At 38.9% G+C, this 16451-nt stretch overlaps 1 protein-coding gene across 3 annotated transcripts in view; it reads right to left on the bottom strand.

The window, feature by feature from the left end:
- The window catches only part of LOC126419351 (rabankyrin-5), a 599595-nt gene that overhangs the window by 468670 nt on the left and 114474 nt on the right, over nucleotides 1-16451 (bottom strand). For all 3 annotated transcript variants that reach the window (XR_007575992.1, XM_050086537.1, XM_050086536.1), the window contains exons 5-6: nucleotides 15257-15380; nucleotides 13048-13197 (exon numbers count right to left, since the gene is read on the bottom strand). Coding sequence is in view for 2 of the 3 variants with exons in the window: in XM_050086537.1 (XP_049942494.1) it covers nucleotides 13048-13197; nucleotides 15257-15380 (274 nt within the window). In the remaining variant the exon portion in view is untranslated. The remainder of the gene's footprint in view (nucleotides 1-13047; nucleotides 13198-15256; nucleotides 15381-16451) is intronic.

Genomic DNA, 16451 nt, shown 5'->3' with positions numbered 1-16451 from the left:
TTGCATAAAGTCATAGGTTTTCAAAAAATATTTAAAATTGTTGTTCTTAAAACAATGTTTAAAGAGAAAGTATTTGTAAATTATTCTCTATACATATAAATAATCTGACATGCAGGGTGAGCAGCAACCTACAGCTGTTTGTTGTTGATGCTGTGGTTAGATTAGATTCAGTTTTCGTTCCATAGACCCAAAAATGAGATGATTCTCATGTGTGTGGAACGTATCAGAAAGTATAACAAAGAACATTTGACTGTAATACTTGCTTCCCTGATCATATGTCAAGAGATTGTTAAGTTATGTGAAATGTACTGATAAAACAGTGGTTACAATACTCAGTTTCTTGAATAAGTTTCTACATGGTGTTCTTGAATTTACACCAAGAAAGAGTCTTCTGCACTCTAAGATTTTCTTGCTTGGTTTGATGAGTTGCCCAGAATATGATCCCAAATGACATAATATAGTGAAAGTAAGCAAAGTATGCAAGTGTTTTTACATTATATCTCCAACATCAGACAACATTCGCATTGCAAATACAGAGCTATTTAGATGCTTCAGCAATTCTGTTGTATGCCCTTCCCAACTGAATTTATTACTGAGTCGTAATCCTAGCTATTTAACACTGTCAAACTCTTCTTTCTGCAGGTCTTCATGGGTTATACACGTGCTGTAAGGAAATCTCTTATAGGTTCTGAACTGCGTATAATGAGTCTTTCCAAGCTTAATGAAAGTGAATTAGCTTTGAACTATTTATTAATTGATTCTTGAGTTTCTCACGGCGTATTTGATAATAAAAATATCCACGGGTGTACTGTCCGTCTACAGTGTCCAACGGGCACAATATTTCGGCGATCACACATGTTGCCATCATCAGGTGAACTGACGGACTGAGCTCCTGTGAATGTGCCGACATGGAGATCCGTACGCTATGGCTGCTCATAGGGAACTGGGTTCGGTCATGGCGGTGGCCGATTTAAATACCCTCCACCCGGGGCGCGCTCCCTCCGCTGTCCGCGCCCACGCCACGGTCGCGCGGTGGAACAGATTGCGACAGCGTCTGAGATGACGTCGGTGTGATGGCTCTGTCCGCCGTGGTCGTCACAACTATACGTTTGCTCAATTTACTCTTGATTAACCCAATCGCTGTTTCCCAAGCCTTGCTAAGATTATAGCCACTGTCATGGGTTATGAGGTCGTCATTGGTGCAAATTTCGATGGCCTCTCTAACAACGCTGTCCCAGTATCTTGACGTCTGTACCAGAATCCTCGTGCTTTCATACTCCGTAGCGTGATTTTCCGACAAACAATGTTCAGTGACCGCCGACTTGCTCGGGTACATCAGTCGAGTGTGCCTCTGGTGTTCACGGCATCGATCCTCAACGGTACGCATCATCTGACCAATATACAACTTGCTACATTGACACAGAATCTGGTACACGCCAGCCTTCCCCAAACCGAGGCCATCTTTGGCGCTCCCCACCAGTGGACGAGTTTTATTCGGAGGACAAAACACAGTTCCGACCCGGTGTTTCTTCAAAATGTGGGCGATTTTCCCCGAGAGTGCGCCTGTATATGGAATAAACGCAGTGCCTACCTCCTCCCTCGTGATTTCATCCATCTCCACAGGTTGTGCTGTAGTGGTTGGGCGGAGAGCACGTTGAATCTGCCACTCTGAGTACCCATTTTTTCGAAATACAGTTCTCAGATGTCCCAATTCCTGGGGTAGACATCTGCGTCAGAGATAGTGCGCGCCCTATGTACTAGAGTTTTAAGTACCCCATTCCTCTGTGAAGGGTGGTGGCAGCTGTCTGCGTGCAAATACAGATCAGTGTGTGTTGTCTTCCGATACACCCCATGACCTAGGGTGCCATCAGCCCTTCTCCTGACAAGACGTCAAGGAAAGGTAATTTACCCTCCGTTTCAGTCTCCATAGTGAATTTGATGTTGGCGTGTATGGAGTTTAGATGTGTAAGGAAGTCAAGGAGTTTATCCATACCATGTGGCCAGATGATGAACGTGTCATCCACGTAACGGAAAAAGCAAGTAGGTTTCCATTCGGATGACGACAGGGCTTCCTCCTCAAAGTTCTCCATGTACAAATTCACTACCACCGGTGAGAGTGGGCTACCCCGACTCCCTCCGTTTGTTCATAGTATTCTCCATTAAAAAGAAAATACGTGGAAGTCAAGACACGCCTAAAAAGTTCAGTGGTCTTCTCGTCAAACTTCTGACTAATCAATTCTAGTGACTCTCGCAGGGGTACCCTCATATTCAAGGAAACGACGTCAGAACTCACCATGATATCTGACTCATCCAACCTGAAGGTATCAAGGCGTTTAACAAAATCCACGGTAGCCCACTGTACTTGTCAACAGCATTATCTATATCTGAGCCCTTAAGGAATCCAAACAGTGACTTGGACAACATATTATTTGCAGTCAGATGCTTAAGATGATGATTGTACCTTCTCAAATATTTTTGAAAAAGCTGCCAAAAGTGAAACTAGTTGATAGTTTGGTAGTATCTCTTTATCCACCTTCTTGTAAAGAGGCTCAACTCAACATATTTTAGCCAGTCTGGAACCGTTCCACTATTAAGAGACTGATTATGCAAAAAACTTAAGAAAGAACTCAAATTGACACTCTTTGATTAACTCCAATTATATGTTGTTATAACCTCTAGAATATTTCGATTTTAAGAATTTTATGATGGATGCTAATTCTTTGGGAGAAATGAGTGTCATTTATATTTTACTGAAGTTATTTGTAGAGACTGGTCTTAGGTTTCCTTTGCACTGTTTACTGAATTTGACAACCCCAAGCTGTCAGTAACAGAAACAAAGAACTTGTTGAAGAGATTTTCAACACTACAGTTTTTATTTTGTTGTCTGATGTAATTATCTTTTACTTATAATAAACCTGCTTAATTTTCTCGGTTACTTGCTTCATTATTTTGCATTATCTTAGTAATGCATTACAATGCTAACATTGGAGTTGTTTCTCAGTAGTAGACACAGTTGTCGTCAAGTGACTGTAGTAGGATACAAGACAAAATTTCTAATTAGTGTGAAAAATGGCAGCTTGCTTTAAACGTAGAAAAATGTAGGTTAATGCAAACGAATAGAAAATACAAATCTCTAATGTTCAGAAACAGTTTTAGTGGCGTGCATGAGCAGGGAAGGACAGTAGTAGGGAAGGCACATGATCGACCCTGGTTTATTGGGAGAAGTTTAGGAAAGCATTGCTCATATAATACGGAGACCACATACAGAACACTAGACTAGTGTGTCCAAATCTTGAGTACTGCTTGAGTGTTTCAGATGCCCACCACGTCAGACTAAAGGAAGACGTCTAAGCAATTCAGAGGCATGTTGCTAGATTTGTTAGAGGTACATTCAGTCGACATGGGAGTATTACAGAGATGCTTCATGAACCCCTGGAGGGAAAACTACATCCTTTATGTGAAACACAATTGAGAAAAATAAGAGAAGCATCATTTGAAGCAGAATGAGTCTACTGAGACCAATATACATTTCGCTAAGGACCATGAAAAAAAGAAAAGAGAAATTAGGACTCATTTGGAGGTATATGGACAGCTGTTTTCCCCTCATTTTGTTTGAGGGCAGAACAGGAAAGGGAATGGCTAGTAGAACAGGAAAGGAAATGGCTAGTAGAACAGGAAAGGAAATGGTTAGTAACGGTACAAAGTACCTTCTGCCATGGACAACATGGTGGCTTGAGGATTATGTACGGAGATGTTTTTATGTTCTAATGTAAGAATGACACTGACCCAAATGTTACCCAATGAAAAGCAAAACTAAAATTTGAATTCTATGTTTTAATTCTGTATTCATTTTTGTTGCAAACTATTAGTGCATTAGTATTGAATTCAAGAACAGCAAGGTCAGTGGGTAACACTTACCATCAAACAATGAAAATGAGGTAACTTTTTCTTACAAAATTAATAATTTCTTTAACATATACACTATCTGAAAACTATAACACCTTACCAATTACAACCACCTTAAAATAAGACAAAAAGGTAACATATGAAATAGTGATCCAAGGAAAACCCTTAGGTATCAATACAACACAACCAGTTTACTTGATAGTCAATATTTTGTGTTGCCATGTTAGTACAGTGAGAGCTGTGACTCCTGACATGATGGCAACTTCTACGGAATCTGAGTAGCAAGGTTATCAAAAGCTGTTCATACAACTCAGCAAATAAGAAGTATCTCTCTTTTGCTTTTTAAATGTTCTCAATAAAGAAAAATCATTAAGTTGTTATTTTGGAAGCGTATGGAACAAATACAGTTTTCAAATGTGCACACCACAATGAACTTTATCCCCACCGGTACCTTATACATCAATTGATTTTGCTTTTCAGTTCCATCTGGATATGAATTACAAACCTTTGAAAAGTTTCTTTTTGTTTTGATGACTTTTGCAACTGTCATTACAGAAATGTGGTAGAGTGGATCTACAAATGTTTTTCCTTATTCTTTCAGCAACTGTGGCGACTGTCTCAGGATTGAAGTGCTACAAATGCACTATACGTCCACCGAGTCAATACAGCAATGAGACTGAGCGTTTGTGTTCTGGATTTGATCGGTCAGAGAAATATCAGGTTGATTGCCCACACTCAACATTCTGCATGAAGAAGATCTTTGAGCTATCATTACAAAAGGGTCGTAAGTATTTCTGCTTCAGCTAAGTTCCGGAACCTCTAAGTCCCAGCTGAAATGAAACTATGAGATGACATACCATTACCCCCTTCATGCCCCTGAAGAAGAAAAAAAGCACTAAAGCACACCAATAATAACTTTCAAACTGCATTTTGGCACTGAATATTTTGCCTTCAATGAGCAGTCTGACTTCTCAATCATTCTTTGCAAATAAGTACTGTAAAATCACAATATTCTGAACCTATTAAAATCACAGCTTTTAGTAATTCCACAACAATTACAAAATATTTGGATCAACGGACCACAACCATCATGTGAACCTAAATGCACACACAAGCATATGTAAATGTATGCATTTCCGCTTTGCAATTCACAGCTCAAGATACCTAATATCTATTACAATTGGCTATATTCACCAATCAATTATTGAAAACATGTGGTACGAAAGTCAATAAACCTATGTGTGCTAATTACATTAACTTAATAATCCCCAACTGTTTATTTGTGTGATTCCTACATATATTTATGATTTTTTTCAATTTCAACCTGTCATTTACCAATGCAACAACAGGATGTGTGTTACTCTCGTCTTATACTCCTTGGAAAGGTGATTCATGGTATTTAATTTCAGTGACTATGAAAACTGACACAAAACAAACTATTACACTGTTTGATATCTATTTTAAGAATCTACCACAAATATTCCATGTTTATAACACAAACAATGGTCATTTGATCAGGTATGAAGAGTTTCATTTTCTTAATAATTGGAATGGCAGAAACAATTACATTATGTCACAGTTCTGTTTCTAATTTTTTGTCACTGGAAGAGAAGAACTTTATCTCATGATGACCAACACATTATTTTGACAAGAATCAATCATAACAATGAAAAATTAAGGGGTTTATGTTGCTCGACAAAGTAAAAAGGCTTTCCTTATTCACACTCATTCAGCAGCTCATCTATGCAAAGTGTGGGTCTTAAATGTGTTGTGTTTTAAGTGTGACTGTATACTGTAGAATGTAAATAAGTATTGGAGTAAAACTAACAAATCACTGAATAGTAGATGTGTTGAGTTGGGAACAGGCACATAAACAAGACCGAAAACTCCCCCCCACCCCCACCCCCTACATTGTACCAGCTGAATACAATGTGTCTGGAGTGTGTAGTTGTGCAGCTTGATTAGGGCGACAGGTTATGTTGGGGGTGGGGCGGGCGACGGGTTACGTTGGGGGCGGAGCGGGCGACGGGTTACACTGGGGGCGGAGCGGGCGACGGGTTACACTGGGGGCGGAGCGGGCGACGGGTTACACTGGGGGCGGAGCGGGCGACGGGTTACACTGGGGGCGGAGCGGGCGACGGGTTACACTGGGGGCGGAGCGGGCGACGGGTTACACTGGGGGCGGAGCGGGCGACGGGTTACACTGGGGGCGGAGCGGGCGACGGGTTATGTCAGATGGAGTGGGTGGCAGAACATTTTCCTACATAAGTGACTTATCATTTGGTGCCGTCCCCCAACTCCCACCACCCTTCTCTCTCATACATTTTCACCCTCATCAGTTTTCACTATCAACTGTGTATACGTACCGTCTACAAATGTTGCGCTTTGGGCATCTCTGTTGCCCCTCTTAGCTTCGTGCCGCAAGTGGCAGCTTGTGTTGCTTTAACCATGAACTGGTTCTGGAGGTGGAGAGCATGAGGCAGGGTTGGGGAAGCGTGGCTGATGGCTGGGAGGCAGGCAACAGTAGCTCACGACAGAAATGTGACACGAACACCAGCAGTGGTAAGTTTGCACAGCTAATGATGCTGATGAAATGTGGAGTGGACTGGGAGTGGGTGACATGGCAGAAAGCTAGTACAGTTTTCAGTCTTATTAATGTGCCTGTCAATGACTCAATGTCTCTACTCTACTGTGAGCTGTTACCTTTACTCAACTGTATGTACATAACTTCCAGTTGTTGTTGATGATGATGATGACGAAGACGACGATGATGATAGAGGAGGGACAAGATAAAACTTGGTGTCACCATCAAGCCTACGCCTCTAAAACACCATGAACATGGTTACTGAAATTAATATATCAAACTTCCTGGCAGATTAAAACTGTGTGCCCGACCGAGACTCGATAGTGGCAGAAGTAAAGCTGTGAGGACTGGCCGTGAGTCGTGTTTCGGTAGCTCAGATGGTAGAGCACTTGCCCGCGAAAGGCAAAGGTCCCAAGTTCGAGTCTCGGTCGGGCACACAGTTTTAATCTGCCAGGAAGTTTCATATCAGCGCACACTCCGGTGCAGAGTGAAAATCTCATTCTGGATTAATATACCAGTCTGATGGAACACTTAAAGTGTCATATGCCATAACAAAAACACTGTGCCAATTTCTTGGATCAAATTCCCAATCTCTCTTCAAGCTGTACAGATCAGAAACTACGCCACTGGTGGTTACTCACGTCACGCAATACCACACAAGTTATATCGTATGATATTGCCCACACAGGTAGGTTGAAATAGTAGTGTGAATATTCACTGTAAAGCATCTAGATGGTTCCTAAATAGCATCCAATGGAAAATTTTGAACTTTTGTATACTTCAAAAGTAACAAGCAAGCAGACATTCTTTAATGGTTTATACAAACTACTTCAAACACTACAGAGTAAACTGTCTTCCATTGTAGAGCAGTACAACAGCTCTTAACACACATGTCCTAATTTTATTCAATAACTAATTTGAATATAACAGCAAAAATCAAGAGAGAAAGAATGTTAAAGACTGGAAGAAGAAAACATGAAAAATTCAGAGAATTGTTTTATATAACGAAAAGTATGACAATTAAATGTGTTAACTATGGTTAAGTTAAATAGCTGACTGGATTAATTCTGTCTTGGGAAAGAACATTTAATGATCACAAACTGTGTGGATTGCCAAGGAAATATAGTTATAATGCCAAGACAGAGCTGACTAGAAAAACAGTGCTAAATTTCCACAATCCTACACATACACTACAAACTATTGTGTCAATTATAGCATCAAATGTACATTACAAAGATTTTGCTAGTATGGAAGTGTTGACTATACAGGAATACTACGCTCCATTATAGAATGAAGAGAAAAATTGATGGAAATGCACAAAACAACAGATTCACAGAAGTTTTTAGGTGTTGGGCAAAGCTAACAATATGGATATAAATGTAAATCACAATCAGTTGAGCAGAAAGAGTGTGTGTGTGTGTGTGTGTGTGTGTGTGTGTGTGTGTGTGTGTGTGTGTGTGAGAGAGAGAGAGAGAGAGAGAGAGAGAGAGAGAGAGAGAGAGAAAATAGAATAGAAGTACCTTTTTGACATTCTTCAGTTACTATTATATTTTGTCACTGCAATAATGACAAATAGCTCATAGCTCTCAACACTTCCTAATTCTGCACTGCTTCACTGTTTTATAACTATCATTCCTCTTAATGCTTCCACTTCTTGGTTCAATTTAATACCTCACAATCATCTCTGTGCCAAAATTTACACGTGTCATTTTTCCAGATACTGTACATGTGGAACTGAAGGACTGTGCGGCTCAACGCTACATATATCAAACTCTGCTGGAAGATCAGTGGGTTACACAAGATGTTGTGATTGATGCAGCCTATGAAGAAGGCTGCCATGATGCCGAAAGTGAGGGCCTTCGAACTGCAGCAACCTCCTACTGCTACTGTAGGGGGAACCTTTGCAATTCGGCAAAGCCTACACATGAACCATCACATCACCACACAGATGCTATGGCAGTCATATTTGTTTTCAATGCAATGAAATATATCCGCAGCCTCCGGTAGCAAAGTCTACATATATCAATGAACTAATGTTTTCAGCACTTGGCCTGGTAATGGTTCAGCATGTGAGGATCACAGGATCTACTGTTGTCGGAAGTTCAGTGCTTTTCTAAATAGAAGTAATGGAATGGCATGGCTAAATCATGTTTCACTGAAAGTATTGCCTTTTCTTCATGTCCATAAGATTTTAAGACTTGATAATTAGTAAGAAAAAAAGACACATGAAGTGCCTTTATCATTTAACTGTTGTATTTAAGTTCCACAGTATTTTACAAATCAACAGCTTTCATCAGTCGATCATTTACATGCAATTAAAACAAAACATAGCAGAAGTGACTGGCATATGCAAGTATCATTGACATCACCATCAGTATTCAAAATTACAACATTCGTAATAGCTTTTTGCCTTGTTGCTAGCTGATATTTTATGCAGTTTATAGATAACAGTTACCATAAACCATGCCATCCGAGACCAACAAACAACCCATGCACATGCCCAAAAAAAAATAATTTATTGAAAGACCACAGTATTTAACAAATAAATTTCTATGCATTGGGAAAATACAGCTGTTTAGCACACGTTCCTCTATCATGCACCTCGCAATTTGTATCGCAAAAACCACTGAAGTGTTATTACATGGTACACCAAATAAAAGTAGCCATAATGAATATTTTTGTGAAAAACTAGTCACATTAACTATGAAAATGAGGAGCTGCATATCTGTCTCTCTGAATAATGGACTAGATACTGGTAAAAAAAAGAACACTGATGGAACTACATCTTTTACTGATGTAAGAAATGATTTTTTAAAAATTGTACAAATATTTATTTTAATAAAGTATGCTTTAATGTTAGCTTCTCTTCTAGTTTTATTTAGGATCTCACAAATCATAAATTACAATTGAATAATATTTTGTGTCTGATAGTAACCTGAGTACATCATCTACGAAAGACTTGAGGGAGAAATGAAGGGATGCAGGCAAACAGGATAAGATCATTACATAGAGCTGCGAAACATATGTGAAGTAAAGAACAGGGGTAGAGGGACGATAGAAGGATAAGAAATTAAATTAGCATCCCTGAAAGTAAGATGGGTGTAAGGATTAGAGAAAGCAGACCGAAGAAAATAAAATATATAAAGATGTAAAAAAATTAAATGATAAATATGAAACGAAGAGGGCAATTATGTGAGGTAGCTCTGAAAATGACAAAAATCTTCCATACAATGAGAATTAACCTCCCCCCCAAAAAAAAAAAATTCCAATATCCACTCATTCTGTATAATATCATAGTGCACTCCTGTCTCCAACCTGTAGCCAGAGAGTAACTGAACTGTATGACACATCCCATCTTCCCACTAATGATTTAATGTTTTAGTGACATATCTCAACTCAATCAACGAATTAAGCTGCGAAAGGAGCCCCATCATCTACAAATTCCACTGTCATCCACATACAGTATTTTGACTGAGCATGTCCACCAACCACTTGCTCCCTCAAACAAGTGCTGTATGGTTAAGTCTCCCCTGACCAGTGGTTCTGGGTGACTTTCCCAAAATCTACCCCTTTTCCTAGACCTCTCCAGTCCTTTTCCTTTGCCCTTCATCCTTCTCCCTTCCCTTTCAGCCCTTCATCCTTCTCTCTTCCCCTTCAGCCCTTCTGCCTGAAGAAGTAGCCACTGGCTCCAAAACCTTGCCAATGGCAATAGTCTTTGTGTGTGTGTGTGTGTGTGTGTGTGTGTGTGTGTGTGTGTGTGTGTGTGTTTTCTTCCGCGGCTTGGTGAGTAGATTTTTAATCGATCCAATTAAATAACTATACCAATTCTGAAACCTTCGAAGGATTCAGTATCTGCCGACTCCTACAGACCCATAGCACTCTCTTCATGCATTGTGAAAAACCTTGGAACAATTAATTAAAAATCGTCTTGAATGGTGGCTTGAAACTAATAATATACTACCAGATTGTTTTCGGAAACATCGCTTTACATTAGATAATCTGACTACTCGCTATGGACATACAAACTGCATTTGAGAAAAGACAGAATGCTGCATCGATGTCTGTTGACACTGAAGGGCAAAGAATGATTGGGATAGGATTGCCATAAAATTTTGTTTACGTATGAGCAAATTTTTTGTTAGGAGATCCCTCTTTTTACACGTAAAAAATAAAATTGCAGGGCAAAGGTATGCCACTGCTGGCCTTAAAAAGGGATTGATATTATTCCCTACTCTGTTTAATGTTTACAAAGCAGACATGGCAACCATGAAGCCAAAAGCTATTCGAGTATTACAAATGCTGCTGATATATGCATATTTATACTTCCGATACCAACTTAAAAAAAAGTAGAATAATGAGTACAGTAACATTTCAGTTACATACCTGTTGGCATCTAAAGGCTTACAGCTCTCAGTCATCAGGGACTAACTCACTTAAGATTAAACAACCAATTTTTCCTGGTGAAGAGTCAAACTAAATTCCTAGGGATGATGATGAATTCACACCTACCACAGTGGGGCACATTGCATACGTCATAGAGAAGATCCAGCATTGTCTCAATGTGATGTGCACAGTTACAAGAATATCAGAGGACAGGGGAGGGGATCATCTATTCTGCAACCCAAAAGTCACAATAAATAAATAAAATACAAGAAAACAGTCCTATGTGGTTCACAAAAGAAAACTGGGTTCCACATGATCTGTTTGATACTTACTCCTTCAATTTTTCAGTTTACGGATGCTTCTGAGGAATGAGAGTGCAGTTTTGGTGACAATTTCCTTGCACGACTTCTTTCAATTCTGAATATCAGATTATCTTGATCAAGTGCAATGGAAGCTGCAGGACCGATGTGCATATTCCTCAGTATACTAACAAGGGCTGGTAAATGACTTGTTTCTCAGTGGCTGTTTGAACACATTTTGTTTAAACTGAGTAAACAATCTTCAAAATCTACGAATAAAAAAAAGGTAACTCATTGTACCAGTCTACAAATTTGTTCACAACTTTGCAGTGATCAAGTATCTGTAGGGTGGAAGGAGGTCAGTGACAGCTGGCAACATTATTGTGAGCTATTCAAAAGGAAGGAAGATTGGGTTTAAAGTCCTGCGAACATCAAGGTCATTAGATGCGAAACACAAGTTCAGACTCGGCAGATACTGAAAAGAGCTATGTCGCTCAGCTGTGGCAACACAATCAGTGCCATAGAGATGCATATTGTAGTTGTTCTGAGCCCACTTATAATAGTCTGAACCATTCTTTCAGCATACTAACAATAGCTTTTGATTTATTGACCCTTTGTCTAATGTTACCGGCAATGATCTTTGCTAGCAGTACATGACAATGGGCTAATGAACAGAAACCCAGATTGTAAGAATAAATAACTAGTAAAATAGCTGCAAAAAAGTTTTTTTATTTATTTATTTCACCTGTAATCATGTTTCACCAATACCCACAGTGACGACAACTTCTTTTTATATGTTGTCAGTGATAATTTTAAGTGAATATTTTATATATATTGGAAAAAAGGACTGATAGGTCTGCACTCTTCATAGTCCTGCATACTCAATAGCAGCAGAATTTATGTGAAGTTTCATCATAGGAGAAGAGGTACTGGTGCAAGTGAAGCTGTGAGGATGGGTCACGAGTCACTTCTCAACAGCTCACTTGGAGAGCAATTGCTTGTAAAAGGCATGGTTCCAGATTGAGTACTGGTCCAGCACAGTTAATCTGCACAAGGAGTTTCAAACTAATGTACACAGCTCTGCTGCAGACTGAAATTTAATCTGAAGTTTGAAAACATTTGAAAAATACTAAAACTGAGTAATGGCTGCCACTATCATTACTATTAAGAGAGTGTTATTAATCCATAAGATGTTTAAGTGTAAGCTACTAGGCTGCAATCTCCTTTATTTTTGCAGCTATGCACAGTTCATAACCAGAGTGGAAATAGATACACTTCATATGAAGTCTGGTGCTATGCATGAAAAACCCTACATAAAAATGTATTTGAAAAACAAATCTCTCGCTAATTTAATAAATGACTGGACTGGCAAAGCTGAATGTTAGTTCACCATCTCTCTCTCTCTCTCTCTCTCTCTCTCTCTCTCTCTCTCTCTCTCTCTCTCTCTCCCTCCCTCTCCCTCCCCCCCCCCCCCCCCCCACTCTCCTCCCCTCTCTCACTACTCCTCCCCCCAAGAATACATAAAAAGTCTTGACCAAACCTTGGTTTTGACATAACCACTTTAAATTCTTCAGTTTTGCAGAGAGAGCTTGTTTGTGAATGAACTATCCCCTGATCTAGTTTCCTGGTGAAGCACCACAGTTCTTGTATTTGATGGAAGTTATAAAATGTTTGAAAATTTTAACTGGGTTAGTTGAGCCTGAATTATAGGAGGGACACAGCTTACATATATTATGAAAGACTAATGAGTCATGACACTCAACATCCATAATATTTTAAGATACCCCATGTCTATGGAACATATCTCGACAGAATCTCATTTTATTAACAACAATCAAAAACATGCATAAGAAATATTTTTAAAATTACACTTACTTCTGCATTGTTTTCAACAAGATACAGAAAAACCACATCTTCTCTATGAAGTCTAACTGCAGCATGTAATGGGAAGCCTGTTTTTGACTTGAACATACTGTACAGAAGTGGTGCACTCATATGAGCAAAGTCTTCACTTGAGAAGTCATCCTGCAACAAATGAGATACTCAAATTGTATGTTATAATACAAGTCCCATTCATACATATTACTCATTTCTATAATTTATTGCTTTTGAATACTTGCAAAATACTTCAATAGAGAAAAAAAATGTAATTGTGGCACAGTTAATGTTGCACACACAACTTTCTAGATATGCGAATGTGAGGGCTATGTGAGTAAAAAGTGAGATGATGTTTTTTCCTTTTGTTCTAGCACATATACAGTAGTGAATGATTACTTACATGAGAGACAAGCAATTCTGAAACGAGTGCTATTTGTACACAAGGCTGTCCATAAAAAAGAGTACAAAATTATATGAATGTGTGGTATCTGTTCCATCAGACATGTCTGAAAGAGGACATCACAAGGAATTCACAGCTGTGATACATATTATGTAATTGAAGGTAGGGAGGGAAGACGGAAGGTGCAAAGGAAAGGAAAGGAAAGGAAAGGAAGGGAAGGGATTGATGACATCAGCTGCACTGGGACTTCATGCATAATCAGTGACGACCAGTGAAAATGCGTGTCGGACTGGGAGCCTAGTCTGGGATCTCTTCCTTACTAGGCAGTTGCATTAACCACTGCACCATCCAGACAAAGTGTTTATTGCAAATGTGCTGGCTATCTTGGCATACTCCCCACCTACTTTCAATTCTTTCAGACATGTGAAAAAGAACAGACACCACATGTTGATATAATTGGTTCACCTTGATCAGCAATGAATCCATAACCTTCAATGCAGAGGCACATTTCATTCAACATCCGGCAGGAATCTAAAAATTAACGAGCATGAAGGACATGGACGGGGACTGCTGATACATGGCACTGGATGGGAATGTAAGTCAGTTGGGAAGCATACCGAGATAGTCCACACATTTGCGATAAACACTGTTAGGATAGTACAGTGGCTAATGCAACTGCCTACTAAGCAGGAGATCCTGCGTTCAAATCTCGGTGTGGCATGCATTTTCACCTTTCACCAATGATTCTGCACAAAGTTCTGATGCAGCTCATATAATCTGTTTCTTCTCCTTTCTTTTCTTTCTCCCTATTCAAACTTCAATTACATAAGAGTACAAAATGTTAACGTGGACCTAAGCAAAACAAAGTATCTTCACATGGCCCTTTGAAATTTTTCTTGCATCTGCAAATCTTGGCTGTGACAACCTTCATTTTCTTGGTAAAAACAATTTAACCTGACTCATAATTCAATCTAAGTTCAAGCTATTGCCACTGCTGGGAAACGACCACCCAACAATATTGGTCACAATGGAGATGTAATGAATTTTTTCAAACTTAATGCAGTATTCATTTTCTTGCTGGCATGGACATGGATGTGTTTGCACACAAAAAGTGGCAATAATGTTAATCCCTGAATACGAGCCATGAATTAGTTGAGCATGATGAGAGGTCTCACTTTCATCATTAACGCTGACTGGAAGTTGACTTCATAACTATGATCCCCAGGTGCAAACTGGAATCTCAAACCGCACATTAAAATGATCTACTGAATGAGCAAGTCCTTTTGACTGGGTAGCATAGTTCAAGAATGTCAAGTTACAACAGTCACTGTATCCTCCTGCACATCAGTTTGAAAATCAGAGCTAGAACACTTCTAATGAAAATAACAAATTACATCCTGTGATGTTAAACTCATGTTAATGTATTCTCTCCTCATTGGCAGCAAAATCATTATTTTAAGGTAAAAAAGAATTGTACTGTAGAAGTTATGTCTGTAATGTTGCATGATGAGTTTTGGAACACTTTACAAGATTGACATCCACTTTCAGACATTAAATATAACTCAGGAGGAGATTAATTTGAAAGAAAGCTTGGCACAATTTTTCTGTACATTAAAAATTGAGTCTCATTCTTTACAGACTTGCTCTCATATAAGTAATACATGTAAGCTTATAATGTGACAGTGGAATGGGGAATGAGGCACCATTCTTTTTACTTACATGCAAAAATCTCTTAATAGCATGATCTGCTAAATGAATTTTAAATTTTAGGACTTCGTGTTTGCAGTTATTATCATACTAACTTACCCAATGAGCTGATATGAGTCCTGAGCAGTGTTCTTTCAGTGTATTTGCACCTATTTCATCAGCAGTTGTGTAAAATCTTACACAGTTACGGACATTCACAGATGCCATTAGAGCTTTTTCACACCTGGATACATAAAAATAATACGAGCTGGTCAGCTGTCAAAGCAAGCAGCACTAAAGCATCGCATCTACAAATTTCTGCTAAATACATTCAATACGTGAAATTGGCTCAGAGAAAGCAGCAACATGAACAACAGAAAACATAAATCGAAGATATGGAGTAACACATTCGTTAGCTGGGATGTTAGGAGGAAGGAAGGGAGAGCGAGAAAACAGCTCTGCAATTTTACGTCACATATACATTGAATGTAGTAGAGTTAATAAGCGCTAAATAATTTGGGCAAGTATGGAGCAATGAATATCTATTCCTCTTGTTGACAGTGTTGATTTAGAGTGAGTTTATAGATCTATGAAACACACAGTTCTTAACAGCTGGGGAAGAGTTTGAACTCTATTCCTCTGATGCTCCACTGTCTGTATAACAGTAACATATTGCTGTTTTGAAGCTAAAAAATTATGCAAAAGAAGCGAAGAAGCCAACAAGGGATGGACACTTTGGTGACAAGAAAAAGCTTTTAAACTTCTATCTTCTTCACCAAAAATTTGATGACTCGATGTCTGTCCTTAGTTTTTGGAAAATAAATTTGCCACAGTACAATGTCACTCTTGTCTGCAGACTAATTCAAAATTTAAAAAAGTGAATTTTCTTTTTGTGTTATGACTTTGTTTTCAGACTCTTCACCCATTTTGCCTGTTACTATACGTTTGAAGTTTGTTCTTAGCCCCTCTGATCACAAATAACAATATTAGTGTCCTATTTGTTTCTAAACTGTGTGTAAGACAGAGCTGCAATAGCTGCAGCATGTTCTAACACCTTCTCAGTAAAAATTAGCCAGGGTGATGCAAAATTTAAGGGGGCTGCTCTCCAATTTTCATAACTTGTTATGTACAACCATCAAGCATACGGCAACAGATTCATAATACATTTTTTTGCTCGCAATTTATCCACAGCTGCAGCAAGAGGGACAGAGATGCCAGGTTCTTATGTAGTCAGTACATAGAATGGAATTTTTGTAATCCAGAGCTCTACATAACTGCACAGCGTTCTTTTAGATCAAACAAATTTGATAATTTC

Source organism: Schistocerca serialis, chromosome 9 (genome assembly GCF_023864345.2).
Source record: "Schistocerca serialis cubense isolate TAMUIC-IGC-003099 chromosome 9, iqSchSeri2.2, whole genome shotgun sequence".
Lineage (NCBI taxonomy): Eukaryota > Metazoa > Arthropoda > Insecta > Orthoptera > Acrididae > Schistocerca > Schistocerca serialis.
Note: the sequence above shows the minus strand (reverse complement) of the source record. Positions and strands in the feature narration are given on the sequence as shown.